The sequence below is a fragment of the Halichoerus grypus genome, chromosome 11 (assembly GCF_964656455.1).
Source record: "Halichoerus grypus chromosome 11, mHalGry1.hap1.1, whole genome shotgun sequence".
Taxonomy (NCBI): domain Eukaryota; kingdom Metazoa; phylum Chordata; class Mammalia; order Carnivora; family Phocidae; genus Halichoerus; species Halichoerus grypus.
This window is the reverse complement of record NC_135722.1, coordinates 97350172-97364363: the sequence shown is the minus strand read 5'-3', so window position 1 is coordinate 97364363 and position 14192 is coordinate 97350172. Positions and strand designations below refer to the sequence as shown.

At 40.6% G+C, this 14192-nt stretch overlaps 1 protein-coding gene across 1 annotated transcript in view; it reads left to right on the top strand.

Moving 5' to 3' along the window:
• Positions 1-14192, top strand: part of UBE4A (ubiquitination factor E4A) — a 35111-nt gene that overhangs the window by 4955 nt on the left and 15964 nt on the right. Inside the window, exons 2-11 of the mRNA XM_036122900.2 lie at positions 486-648; positions 4605-4778; positions 5373-5485; positions 6489-6641; positions 7162-7321; positions 7774-7976; positions 8172-8363; positions 9262-9595; positions 10559-10679; positions 12704-13008. Of these exons, the coding sequence (XP_035978793.1) occupies positions 528-648; positions 4605-4778; positions 5373-5485; positions 6489-6641; positions 7162-7321; positions 7774-7976; positions 8172-8363; positions 9262-9595; positions 10559-10679; positions 12704-13008 (1876 nt within the window). The 5' untranslated portion in view covers positions 486-527. The remainder of the gene's footprint in view (positions 1-485; positions 649-4604; positions 4779-5372; positions 5486-6488; positions 6642-7161; positions 7322-7773; positions 7977-8171; positions 8364-9261; positions 9596-10558; positions 10680-12703; positions 13009-14192) is intronic.

Below are 14192 nucleotides of genomic sequence, written 5' to 3'. Positions count from 1 at the left end.
AAGCTGAGGAATTCCCGGCTGCAGCTTTAAGTCCTGGAAGCCTGAGCAAGCGCCATCTTATGTTCATGGTGAATGAGACCAGATTTATGGAAAATGTGTAGCTGTTGTCATATTTTTCAGTCAGTGCCACATTGTTATTACAATGAGTAGATGAGTTTCCTCATCAATAATTCTTTCTGCTTAACCTATTTTTTAAAGGTATGGCAAATAGAAACGTGTCAACAGATAAATGCATTCCAGCTTGAATATTTTTAAAGCTTTTTGGTTTTAGCCGCCCCCAAATCAAGCCAACTTATCCAGTTGGTGGGTTCGTAACCATTTTGCCAAAAATGCCTTGAATCTTGGAACAGGAATTGGAAGGTCTTACCCAAAGCCTTTTTACATGTATTGTGTTCGAGAAATGGGAAAGGAACCGACGACTGTGGGTCTAATCCCGGCTGTTGTGTTATCTGCCCCTCCGTGTCTGATACCTGTCCTCTCTGCAGCCCCTCCCCCCCAGGTCTGGATGGAGGATACTTTAAAGTGAAATGACAGACCAAGAGAATAACAACAACATCTCAAGTAACCCCTTTGCTGCTCTTTTTGGCTCCCTGGCTGATGCCAAGCAGTTTGCAGCAATCCAAAAAGAGCAGCTGAAGCAGCAGTCTGGTAAGTAGGGGACCCAGTAGCAGCGGAGGAGATGACCTAGAATGGGGTCTTCCCAAGTGAAGTCTTCTTAGGGTCCATAATTGCAGTTGGAATCGACCTGGAGGTCGATTTTGTTGTTCATTTAGGGCATAAATTGGGGGTTTTGTTCATTTTCCTTCATATTATTTTCGGGTCCTCTCCTCCCTGCTGCATAAAGAGAGACCAGATAGCAGGTGGTTCCGTAGTAACAGATGTTAGTCGTGATCCCAGTGCTGTCAAGCTGTTTATTTTAAAAATCACCCAGCAAAAGATACTTAAATAAATCTTTTTAACATAGGAAACTGAGATTGCAGACATAGGTGGAGAAAGCAGGTTACGTGCAGCTGTAGAAAGCAGATGTGTAAAAGGAAGAATTATAAAAGTTTTTTGGCTTTTTGATAGACAAATAAATGAAATTTGTTCTTAAGCCTGGTGCTTCAGAGTCAATCCCAAGCAAAATACTTCTTCCATTCCATAGAGTGGCCTCTTTCATAGCATAATGCTGTTAGAACAGACTTGTAAGAAAATCTGATCCTTTGCCTTAATGTGAAAAAGAAATCAGAATATCTCACTCATCAGAAAAATGGTTTTCCTCATCTAGGACCAAAATTAAGATCGGGTCTAACTTCCTCCTTTGAGAAGACATATAGCCTAGGAGAATTAGGATGATGTTTCTCAAATTTATTAGTCTTCTGAGGATAGTCACAATCTTTCAAGCCAGAAATCACTCCCCTTCTCCCTGCAAAGAGAATAATAGTATTTTTTGGAAAGGAGAAATGTTTGTATTTTACCTTTTTGTTTATTTCAAAAGTGTCGGTATACATAGCTGAGTTGTAGCCTTGCTCTGTGTTCAGGACTGAATAAAAAGGAGGTAAGGGCAAGACAGATGAGTAGTGGACAGGGTGATGATGAAGCAAGGGGGGAGTATATGTAACACTGACTTTCTACCATGATCGAAGGAGGCGGCTCTGGGTCTCAGTCTCTGAAATCTCTTCCAGATTCTTGCATTAGGAGATTGTAGGAGGAAAGGGAGAGTGAGGAATAGGAATATAAGAAAATGGGGAAACATGATTTATGAGTATGTGGTTGGGGGAAATTTTGCTACATAGGTTCTTAGCTCCTATCGCTCTCAGGGTTCAGAGGAGAACTTAACCTTATAGGAGTAGAGTGACAGATGTTTGTCCTTCTGGCTGTCAGCAGACCTCAGGCTGGCTAGAGTTGGGAGCGTTGCAGGCACCAAGCCGTGGGACAAATCAGGTACATGCGCTCCTGTTACTATTTTGGCTTCTCCTCGTTTTAGTTTGTTTACACTGAGTTTAGCATGCCACCAGGTCTATCCTGTTTTCCACCAGCAGTTAGAACTCTGCCAAAACTTTCGGCCTCCTATGTTGAGCTTCACATTGACTAAACTCACCACACTAAAGCAACTCTTAACTTCCGAGAGTTTTGCGTGGCCTTTCAGAATAATCACTGGAGATAGAGAGAAGCAGATGCAGACTCACGTGGCTCCTAGTGAACACCACGCTTGTACTCCTTCAGCCTGAGTTCCATTCGGAGAGGCAGCTCTGTCTGCTGACAGCCAGAAGGACAAGCATCTGTCACTCTACTCCTACATGGTTAAGTTCTCCTCTGAACCCCGAGAGCGATAGGAGCTAAGAACCTATGTAGCAAAATTTCCCCCAACCACATACTCATAAATCATATTTTCCCATTTCCTTATAATTCCTATTCCTCGCTCCCCTTTTCCTCCTACAATCTCCTAAGGCAAGGTTGCTTTTTTAAAAAGTAAAGGGATTCAATCAATAAAAAAATAGTAACAAATTAGAGGGGAAAAGATTCAGATGAACAATTTATATACAATAATCAAATGATTTTAAAAATCTTGTCTCAATAATAGTTGGAGCACTGCCCATTAAAACAACAATTAGATTTTTACTTACGAAATTTGTGATGATTTAAACAGGTACTCTCTCATAGACTGCTGAGGGGCTTGTAAATGAGAGCAGTCTTTCTGAGGATAATTTGGTAATATATGTTAACTTTTAAATGTGCAAGCTCTTTAACTCAGCAATTCTGCTTCTACAAATTTACCTTACAGAAATACTCGTACAGGTGTACAAAAAGAGTACTATTTGGTGCAGTAGTGTTTGAAATCATGAAAAATTGGAAACAGCCCAAATGTTCATCAATTGAGAAGTAGCTACACAAGTCAGAGTGTGCGCGTACACAATGCAGTACAGTGCAGCTATTACAAAGAATGAGGTAGGCCTACAAATGACCTAACAGGGAAGGATGTTGGTGCTGATTAAGTTTAAAAAGCAAGCTGAAAAGCAGTATATATAGTATGATCCCTCTCTCTTTTTTTTTTTTTTTTAAACTTAGAATCCTAGCAATAAACATTCGCACCACAATAGGAAAAAAAAATCTGGAACAGTTTGCTAACTGACATGGTTGTCCATAAGGAATTGGTTCAGAGGAGACTTTTTACATAATGTTTTCCTATACAGTTTGGCATTATTCAAATATATGTATTCTTTAAAATCAGGAAAAAGCCATAAATTTAAAATAATTAAAGGCATATTGATCTATTGTAGGTAATTCTCTGTTCACTAAGATTCTATAGGGAACATAATGTTGCTATTTTTGGTAATATGGGGTGCAATTAATTATGAGTAGAAAGAATAAAACTTTTGATTTGTAAAATGTGGTAGGATTTACAGCCAGGGATTTCAGAATCCTGTACTTAAGATGTTGCCTAATACAATTCAATAGCAAAAAAACACAAATTATCCAGTTTAAAAATGGGCAAAGGATCTATATAGATGTTTCTCCAAAGAAGACATACAGATGACTAACGGGTACACTAAAAGGTGCTCAGTATCACTCATCATCAAAGAAATGCAAATCAAAACCACGATGAGATATCACCCCATACCTGTTAGAATGGCTACTATCAAAAAGACAAGAAATAACAAGTGTTGGCAAGGATGTGGAAAAAAAGGGAACCCTGGTGCACTGTTGGTGAGAATATAAATTGGTGCAGCCACTATGGAAAACATTATAGAGGTTCTTCAAAAATTTAAAAATAGAACTACCATATAATCCAGCAATTCCACTTCTGGGTATTTATACAAAGAAAACAAAAACACTAACTTGAAAAGATCTATGCACCCCTGTGTTTGTTGTAGCATTGTTTATAATAGCCAAGACATGGAAACAACCTGTGTCCGTTGATGGATGAATGGATGAAGAAAATATGATATACACATACACACACACACAATGGAATATTATTGCCATTTGCAACAACAGAGACGGACCTGTGTGAAATGAAATAGGTCAGACAGAAAAAGACAAATACAAACAAATGTTCTCAGTTATAGGTGATACCTAAAAAAGAGAAAAAGAAAGAAAGCTCATAGATACAGAGAACAGATTGGTGGTTGCCCGGAGTGGGGTAGGTACAGGGGATCACAAGGATCAAACTTGAGTTATAAAATAAATAAGCCATAGGGATATAATGAATAGCATGGTGACTGTAGTTAATAATACTGTATTGCATATTTGAAAGTTACTAAGAGAGTAGATCTTAAAAGTTCTCTTCACAAGAGAAAATATTTATAACTGTATGGTGACAGATGTTAAGCAGAATTATTGTGTTGACCATTTTGCAATATATATAAATATCAAATCATTATGTTGTATACCTGAAACTAATATGATGTTACACGTCATTTTTTAAATGTTATACCTCAATTTTTACCTCAATTAAAAAAAAAAAGATGTTGCCTGACTTGAGATGTTCACTAATTAGATGATTAACTTGTTTCCCATCCAGAATTATCTTTCTCTTGATAACATTTATCATTTTTGATAGTATACTTGGTTTTCTCTTAAAGAGAGGAGTTTAACTGTTAATGGCTTACATTTTCTGGCAGATGAACTCCCAGCTAGCCCAGATGACTCGGATAATAGTGTGTCTGAAAGCCTGGATGAATTTGATTACTCTGTGGCTGAGATTAGCCGCTCCTTCCGTTCACAGCAGGAAATATGTGAACAACTCAACATCAATCACATGATCCAAAGGATCTTCCTCATTACTTTGGACAACAGTGAGTTACAAACTTAGAGCCAGTCTATTCATTACTCTTCCCTTCCTGCTTGGGCTAGGAACTTGTTCTTAGAAACTTATTATATCTAATGGTTAAACAAACCCACTGTACTCCCTAGAACACAGGTTTGATAGTTTAGTGAAGCTTTTGATGTGACCTAAAAATAATATTTAGACAAGGTGCAGCTTTCATTATCATTTTGGTACAGACGGGACCATATAGCTCCTTGCCTTTACCACCTTAAAAGGGAAATGTGAGTGGTAGCCAAATCCTTTTTCTTCTCAGAGGTGACCTAAACATTTAGACAGAAGCCTCATGAGGTGTCAGATAGTGTTTTCCCTCTGTGTCCTATCTGTAGTTAAAAAAAATAGGTGCTGATGCCTGGGATTCATGATGTTATGTTTATAACAAAACCTGACATGCTCTTGGACTCTCTGAAAAGATTTAAGTCTTTAGATACTGCTTTGTATGTCAAGATTATCCTGATACTACCTGAGTCAGACTTGGAGTTCAAGAGAAATGCTGTCAAGATCGGTTGTCTATATAAAGACAGAAGCATTATCCTTAACCTACCAGATTAAAACCATTTCCCAGGTGACCCCAGCTTGAAAAGTGGGAATGGCATCCCCAGTCGTTGTGTGTATTTGGAAGAAATGGCAGTAGACCTGGAAGATCAAGACTGGCTTGATATGAACAATGTTGAGCAGGTACCATTTCTGATGTTCCTTTCAGGTGCCTTCAGCACAAACTAGCCATGCAGCTGAACTCTTCTCACGTTTCTCCAACCATGACTTTGCTTACGTAATTCCATCTCTTAACATTGTCTTTGGTGTTCCTCCTTGGAGATCTTCTCATTTACCATGGCCACATATCTGAATTCCTGGAGTGATCTATCTGTGCCTCTTGGATGGCAGTTGTCACCTTCTGTCACATGTACTGGCTCTTTTTATACCTGTCCTATCTCCCCTATCAGACCCTTAAGTTCTGCAAGGCCATGTCTTTGTATCTTTCCCCAAAATCAAAACAGTGTGTTTTACCTTATAAGTGCTTAATTAACATTAAAGGAATAAAACTTTGGTAGGACAGACACTTGACAACTTGTAGTTTAACTTTATATGTTTAAATTATATAAGTCTGAGTAAGGCCAGCAGTCACACAGAGGAGTAAATTTCATGTGTAAGTTCAATCGCTGATTCTCCACACCATTCAATAAATACTGTTTTAATGCTTACTCTATGCTAGGGCTATACCAGAGGCTTGAGCTCTATTTGGGATAACTGTACAGGTGACCCTTGAACAATTTGGGGGTTAGGGGCAGTTGAAAATCCACACATAACTTGTGACTCTCCAAAAACTTAACTAATAGCCTACTGTTGACAGGAAGCCTTATGGATAACAGTAAAGTCAGCTAGGGTAAAGAAAATGTTATAAAGAAAATTAGAAGCAAGAGAAAATACATTTACAGTGCTGTTCTGTATTTACTGAAAAAAATCCACGTCAAACCCATATTGTTCAAGAATCAACGCATATACAGTTATATTTATGTACCTAATATTTTCTAAAGTAGTAAGGGAGGGGTCTTATATTACCCCTTCACTCTACATCCTGTGACTATCACAGTAACCTATGTCAAAATGACCTTCTACATCTTGATATCCTAAGATTAACTTTGCAGTGGTTTAGTGTTTTGTTTGTTTGCTTTTCTTAAAGGCTGTCTTCGCTCGCTTACTACTTCAGGACCCAGGCAACCACTTGATTAACATGACTTCTTCTTCAACGTTGAATCTCTCTGCTGATCGAGATGCAGGGGAGAGGCACATTTTTTGTTACCTTTATTCCTGCTTCCAAAGAGCTAAGGAAGAGGTAAAGGACTAATCCCCATTGAGAACTGTGTAGTACTCTTGGGTTTGACTTTAACATGTAAGCCAGAGAGTTGGATGAGTGTCGTTTATATCAGTTTATATACATCATAATACATCAGAAACTAGATATGAGAGGCACTATGAGTTGTCAGAAATTTTCGTCTGTTCTTTCTGTGGCTTGGGGTCTATTCCTTTCCCCATTTAACCAGGGCCTCCTGTTCTACAAACCTTAAAAAGTCATACTCTTAGAAAAGGTCAGGGGAGGGGAAAAAAAAGTGTGATAAACTCATTTCCACTGAGGTATAAATAAGAGTGAGCTAAGCTTGGTCACTTCCAGGATTAGAATTCTAGCAGGTGGGTGACTCCTTACACCAAAGAATGAACTCTTACTAATTTTTAAGCATCCACAGGACAGCAGTACTGTTTTGGGGTACATTGTCTTTTTCATTCTATTTGCTGTGTTCACCCTTGTTCAGGTCATAGAGCTAGGCTCTCTCCTCTCTTCTTCATTCTGTTCCCAGATTACCAAAGTTCCAGAGAACCTGCTCCCCTTTGCGGTGCAATGCAGGAACCTCACTGTGTCCAATACCCGAACAGTACTCCTCACCCCAGAGATCTATATTGACCAGAACATCCATGAGCAACTGGTAGATTTGATGTTGGAAGCCATCCAAGGAGCCCGTGAGTACATAAGCAAGATCTCTGAGTTTCTACATTTTGATTTCTAAATTTAAAATTCCTTTAATTGCATTAGAAACCTCAGAGCCACTATGGTTCCAGAAGTATAAATTAAGGAAGAGAGCTCATATCTTGACCTTTGGGGTTGAATACCAGTAGAATTATCAGAATGTAAGAAGAGTAGCCTGTATGTAAATGCATATAAAAATTGCTATGGGCGGGGCGCCTGGGTGGCTCAGTCATTAAGCGTCTGCCTTCGGCTCAGGTCATGATCCCAGGTCCTGGGATCGAGCCTCACGTCGGGCTCCCTGCTCCACGGGAAGCCTGCTTCTCCCTCTCCCACTGTCCCTGCTTGTGTTCCCTCTCTCACTGTGTCTCTCTCTGTCAAATTAAAAAAAAAAGATTAAAAAAAAAATTGCTGTGGGCTTCTTTTCCTCTCATTTGTCATTTGTTAGATTTTGAAGATGTAACTGAGTTTCTGGAAGAGGTCATTGAAGCCTTGATATTGGATGAGGAAGTTCGCACATTTCCAGAAGTCATGATTCCAGTGTTTGATATTTTATTGGGCCGAATAAAAGATCTAGAACTCTGTCAGATCCTGTTTTATGCATATCTGGATATTCTTCTCTATTTCACTAGGCAGAAGGATATGGCAAAGGTAGGTTTGAAAGGTGGTACGTATTCATTTGAGCTGGTGATTTAATATCCTATCCTGAGGGTGCTGTAATATTACCTGTTGAATAAAAGAAAGATATATTAGTTGTTGTATAGACTTAACTCTTTGAGATCCTTTCACCCCACCACCTTTCCCTCCTCATACAGACGAGTAAGTAGGACTTGTTTTCTCCTATAGGTTTTTGTAGAGTACATTCAGCCCAAGGACCCTAGCAATGGGCAGATGTACCAGAAGACCTTGCTGGGAGTAATCCTGAATATCTCCTGCTTATTAAAGACTCCAGGTGTAGTAGAAAATCATGGCTACTTCCTGAATCCATCTCGTTCCAGTCCCCAGGAGATCAAAGTGCAAGAGGCCAACATCCATCAGGTGGAACTGTCTCCCAGCCCCCTAATCTTAGATGAAGTCGCGTTTCCTCGGGAAGCAGATGCAGATAAGGCTGCTTGAGCCTCTTTGGGGAAGCACATCGATCTGCTTGGCTTTCTACCATAATCACGTAAAGAAATTGTCCTCTTTTCAGCACAGGCTCAGGGCAGAGGAGAAGCTGGTGCACAGTTTCAGAGTAAGCTGCTGCTCCTCTCTGCCCTGTGCTCTGGCCCAGCCACTTCCCCTCAGTCCTCACTGTCGTCACCAAGCCGTTTCTTATAACCTGGGCTCCTAAAATCTTCCAGCTGAACTCCAGCTGATAAACTGAATTTTTTTTCCTTTCCTTCCTTCCACCAACATCCCCTCCATTTGGGCTTCTTAGTGTAAATTCTGGCAGAGGTCTGGCCAACACGTGAGGCAGTAAGTGGTTGAATTGGGGACGGTCTAAATCTCCCATCATCACAACTCTAAGGCAGGGATTGGCAAGTTACTACAGTGGCCAGATCCAGCGTGCCCCCTATTTTGGTAAATAGTTCTATTGAACACAGCCATGCCCATTCGTACACGTGTCGTTTTTGGCTTGGTTTCATGCCACGGTGGTAGAGTTGAATAGTTGCCACAGTCAGCGTATAGCTTGCAAAGCTGAAAATATTTATCGTCTGGCCCTTTGCAGACAGTTTATTGACCCCTGCTCTAAAGCTATGTAAATGCTATCTGTAGTTTGGCAGCTCATCAGGGAATCTCTCATAAGTGCCCAGAAATTTTTTTTTTTATTCAGAACTGGGGTATAAAATTAGGATGAGAATATTTTTGGAAATTGCCAGTGGCTAAGGTTTGGGAGTAACAAATATGAGGATTGTGAAACTGGAATGTTCTGTGGTTGTGTTTTCTGGTTAAACAGTTCATGGCTCAGTTCCATGAAAAGATCTACCAGATGCTGAAGAACTTACTCCAGCTCTCTCCAGAAACCAAACACTGTATCTTGTCCTGGCTTGGAAACTGTTTGCATGCAAACGCAGGCCGCACCAAGATTTGGGCCAATCAGATGCCAGAAATCTTCTTCCAAATGTATGCCTCGGATGCCTTCTTTCTGAATCTGGGTGCTGCTCTCCTGAAGCTATGCCAGCCGTTTTGCAAACCCAGATCCTCTCGGCTCCTCACCTTTAACCCCACTTACTGTGCCCTGAAGGAGTTGAATGATGAAGAACGAAAAATTAAAAATGTGCACATGAGAGGTAGGGGGGAACTGGCCTTCTCAAGATGGTGTGTGTGTGCGCACGCTTGCATGTGTGTGTGTAACATCAGAGGCGTTCACTTTTATCCTTTTTCACAAAGGTGCCTCTTTCTCAAAAGAAGACGAGGCAAAAAGAAAAGCTAGTATAAATTTTAAAAAGACAGACGTCTAAAAAAAACTGGTAGCTTTTAGATGTGCTTTCGTGAGATCTTCTTTCTGAATTTAGCAGCCTTTAGGTATTGATTGATTCATTCTTTCTAAAAATAAAGCACAGTCCCTGCTTTGTCTTTTAACTCAAAGCCTCCAGAAGAAAGCAGATATATTAACAGAGAATCATAATATGGTATAGGGCTAAACTATGGGAGCACAGAGGAGAGAGTGAACAATAAATTCTACAGAAGTTGGAAGTCTTTGCGGCCGAGTCTTGAGAGATGACTTGGGTTTAAAGTATAAAGGTACAAAGCTGTGGAAGGCATGATTGGAGAACAGTGAGAAATTGAGGGGGAGAGCTAGGTGGGAAAGGGGTATGGGAATTGGCAGGAAATGAGTCTAGGGAGGAAGAATATTGGGGCCAGTTTGGAGAAAACTCAAACAATGCAGAGAAGTGAAAAGAAGAAAATAAGTCATTCAAAATGAATCACTCTTTAAAAAAAAAAAAAATGAATCCCTCTTAATTTTGGTGTATTTCCTCTCAGTTTTATGACTCTTTAATCCTAAAAGCAATACATGGTCAAAAGGAAGTAAACCTGGAAAAGCACGAATAGATACAGATGATCCACTGTCTATCGCTTGGCAACATCCACGGTGTTTTCTACATTTGTTTTTAAAAGGAAATTACTAAAAAAAAAAAAAGAAAAGCCCGCACTGGTAGCAGTATGGAAGTGAAGCTAGAGTAAGGGGACACTGGAGACCCAGGACAGAAGTCTGTGGTGAGTCATTTACTGTTCCTTTTACTTTCTTTGAGGTTTGGACAAAGAGACTTGTTTGATCCCAGCTGTGCAGGAGCCAAAGTTCCCCCAGAACTACAACCTTGTGACGGAGAACCTTGTCCTGACCGAGTATACCTTATACTTGGGATTTCACAGGTAACTGCTCTGATGTCATTCAAAAAGAACTGTTTTGTGGGGTTAAGAACCAGAAGGTTGAAAGTGAGTCTCACTTTATTCTGAAGGCTCCCGTTAGGATCTAATGGGAATGGAGTTTTGTATGCACTTAATCATGTTTACGTGAATTGCCTTTGTACAGATAACTGAATTTACTTTTCATTTTTGACCTGCTACACTTCTTAAAATTAAACACACTAGTATTGTTCTCTAAACACACAGATTTTTTTTGAAGATTTCTTTATTTTAGAGAGAGAGCACGCACGCATGCAGGGGGAGGGGCAGAGGGGGGAGAGAGAGAGAATCCTCAAGCAGACTCCCCTCTGAGCACAGAGCCTGACTCAGGACTCGATCCCACAGCCATGCATGACTGGAGCCAAAATCAAGAGTCAGACTCTTAACCAACTGAGCCACCCAGGCACCCCTAAACTTGCAAAAAAAAAAAATTTTTTTTTAAAGATTTTATTTATTTACTTGACGGAGAGAGAGCACAAGCAGGGGGAGAGGGAGAGGCAGGCTCCCCGCTGAGCGGGGAGCCTGATGAGGGGCTCAATCCCAGGACCCTGGGATTATGACCTGAGCCAAAGGCAGACACTTAACCAACTAAGCTAGCCAGGCACCCCTAAACTTGCAAATTTTTAAATCACTATCTTCCTGTTGTGATCTGTGAAAGGGGAATTGTTTTAACTTTTCACTTTCCGCTCTTGAATTTTCATTACTTACTACTCCTGATGAAAAAAAGATGACCCTCTACTTTATGGTATAGAGACAAAATTAAAGAAATGTTTGGGGCTCGAGACACACGTGCGCGCACTCTCACTCTCTCTTTAAAGAATAAATTAAAAAAAGAAGAAATGTTTATCAGGGATTCCGATAAGATCAGTAGGACCACAAAAGATTTGTGTATCAAAGATCAAAAGGATTCTGGAAGTGTGAAAATTTAAGAACTAGAGTGTATGACTTCCAAAAGCGGTTCTGGTTCTGCCTGGTCACACACCATTCTGTGATTTTTCCCTCCTCTGGTTTAGTTGATTATGACTGCATGTATAAACAAAGTCGTTACAGTCCTTAGGAAGAGGTACTGAGGATAGCAGTTTTTAATGTCTTCTCAGGATACTTACATTGGCACAGAGCATTTTTTAAAACTCGGCAAATTTCTAGAAAAATGAAATTATATCTTTATTAGAGAGTTTTTCTATCCCGGTCATTGACATTTTAAATGAGACAATAGATAATGCAGCATATGTTTAACCTGCTCAACCACTGACATTCAGACATAGAAATGAATGTCATCTCTTCTCCCCATACTGGCTAGCTCACCCTAGACATTGTCTACAGGGCCAAAGAAGATGACTTTGGACTGTATCCATAGAGACAACTATCCGTAACATTGAATTACAGGGCTTCCTTTCATTAGAGAACATTTGGCTGGCCCTTTGTGAAGAATAATGTAATTTTATATTGAACAACAGAGGACTGCAAGCTGTTTCTTAGGTTGTGGCCCAGGTGGCTACCAGTTTATATGTGGTCGTTACTGACCTAGAGTCCTTTTTCTCTAGCTTTTGTTCTTAACTAACCGTAGAAAGACTGTCCATATAACCACATCCAAGTACAAACATTGCAGCTGTGCAGTGTCAAACTATCCTGCTGGGCTCTTTTTGTAATTTGTCTAATCGTTATTTATTTTACATGGTAACAGCCCAGTCTACACCCTGCTTAACCAAGCTACTGTTCTTTGGATGGTGCGTTTCAGCTGAAGGCTGCTATTTGTAGTTAGCGTCATTTATGTCAAATACTTGGTAACATTTGCCCGGTGCTCTGACCCCTGCCCCAGTCCTGTCCGTAAGTTGTGTGAGTGCCTTCTCTGTCACCACAATAGCGGCCCCCTATATCCTAAAAGAGAATACTAGAATAAATAAATGAAGATTTGTTTTTCCGGAACGATCTGTATTCAACTGCCCTATATGAGCCTCCTGACCCAGTCTCTTGTGCTTTCTTGGGGGCAGGTTGCATGATCAGATGGTCAAAATCAACCAAAATCTGCATCGGCTGCAGGTTGCCTGGCGGGATGCTCAGCAAAGCTCTAGCCCTGCTGCTGACAACCTCCGGGAGCAGTTTGAACGACTGATGACCATCTATCTTTCCACCAAGACTGCCATGACGGAGCCCCAGATGCTACAGAACTGTCTCAACTTGCAGGTGTCCATGGCTGTTCTACTCGTTCAGCTGGCCTTAGGCAATGAGGGCTCACAGCCAATTGAGCTAACTTTTCCTCTGCCAGACGGCTACAGCTCTTTGGCTTACGTGCCAGGTAAGCAGGCTCTTCCTTGGGAACTGCCTATTTATAGCTATCTAAGTTTAACTGGGTCACTTTGGAAGTTTAATCCTCAGAGTACCCTTCCTTAGTTATCATTCAACTGTTTTTGGAGAAACAACTCAAATTTATAGATAGTATCTACCGCTCAGAGTATGGGGGAACCAACAGCTTTTTCCTCAGCCTTGTGTCCCCACTTCTGTGTGTATCAGAAAATAGTCTTCAAAGGAGTAAGTGCAGCCAGGGTTTTCAGAGCTGTTAGTTTTGCATTAATGTTGTCTTCGTTGTTCATCTTCTAAATTTATCTGTCCAACTCTCCGTGTGCTATTCTTTAGGGAGAAAAAAATTATCATCCCCTGTTGGTTGAGGAGGTCGTGTTTGTAGGTTTGGCAGTGAGGAGTTGGCAGATACTGTCCAGCAAAATCAGGTTATATGTTCTTGATCACTGTATTGGTCATCTGTTGTTAAGTAACACATCATCCTAAAATGTAGCACCTTAAAACAAACGTCATCTCACACGGTTTCTGTGGGTCAGGAATCCAGGAGTGGCTTGGCTACATGGTTCTGCCTCTGGGTCTTTCATGCGGTTGCAGGCGAGCTGTCAGTCAGGGCCACAGGAATCTGAGGACTCGACCAGAACTGGAGGATCTGCTTACAAGCCAGGTCATGTGGTTGTTGGCCGACCTCAGTTGCTTACTGGCCTCTTTCCCAGGCCACGCAGGTCTCGCCTTAGTACTATTAGTACTAAGTACTATTCATGGTATGGCAGCTGGCTTCCTTGAGAGCAAGCAACCATAATGGAAGCTATAGGCTTCTATAACTTCACCATGGAAACGATATACCATTGCTTCTGTATGCCTCTACCCTGGAAGAGTGCAGGAAGGGACACACAAGGGCATGAATACCAGGAAGCAAAGACAATTGGAGGACCATCCTGGAGACTGATGACCAGAGTCATCTAATGTATTCATCTTTGTTGAAGATTCTTTATCCATCTAAAGGGTTATTTAATGCATAGTTAACCTTGAGTATGAAAAGAATGTGTATCAGTGTACCTTCTTAAGTTGCACTAGTGTGTGAACAGTATTTTGTGTCTCTGCTATTTTCATATTGACTTGGATAGAAATAAAAATTGACTTACTTTTAAAGGAGAGTCTACATTTATGAACTTGTCACCATTC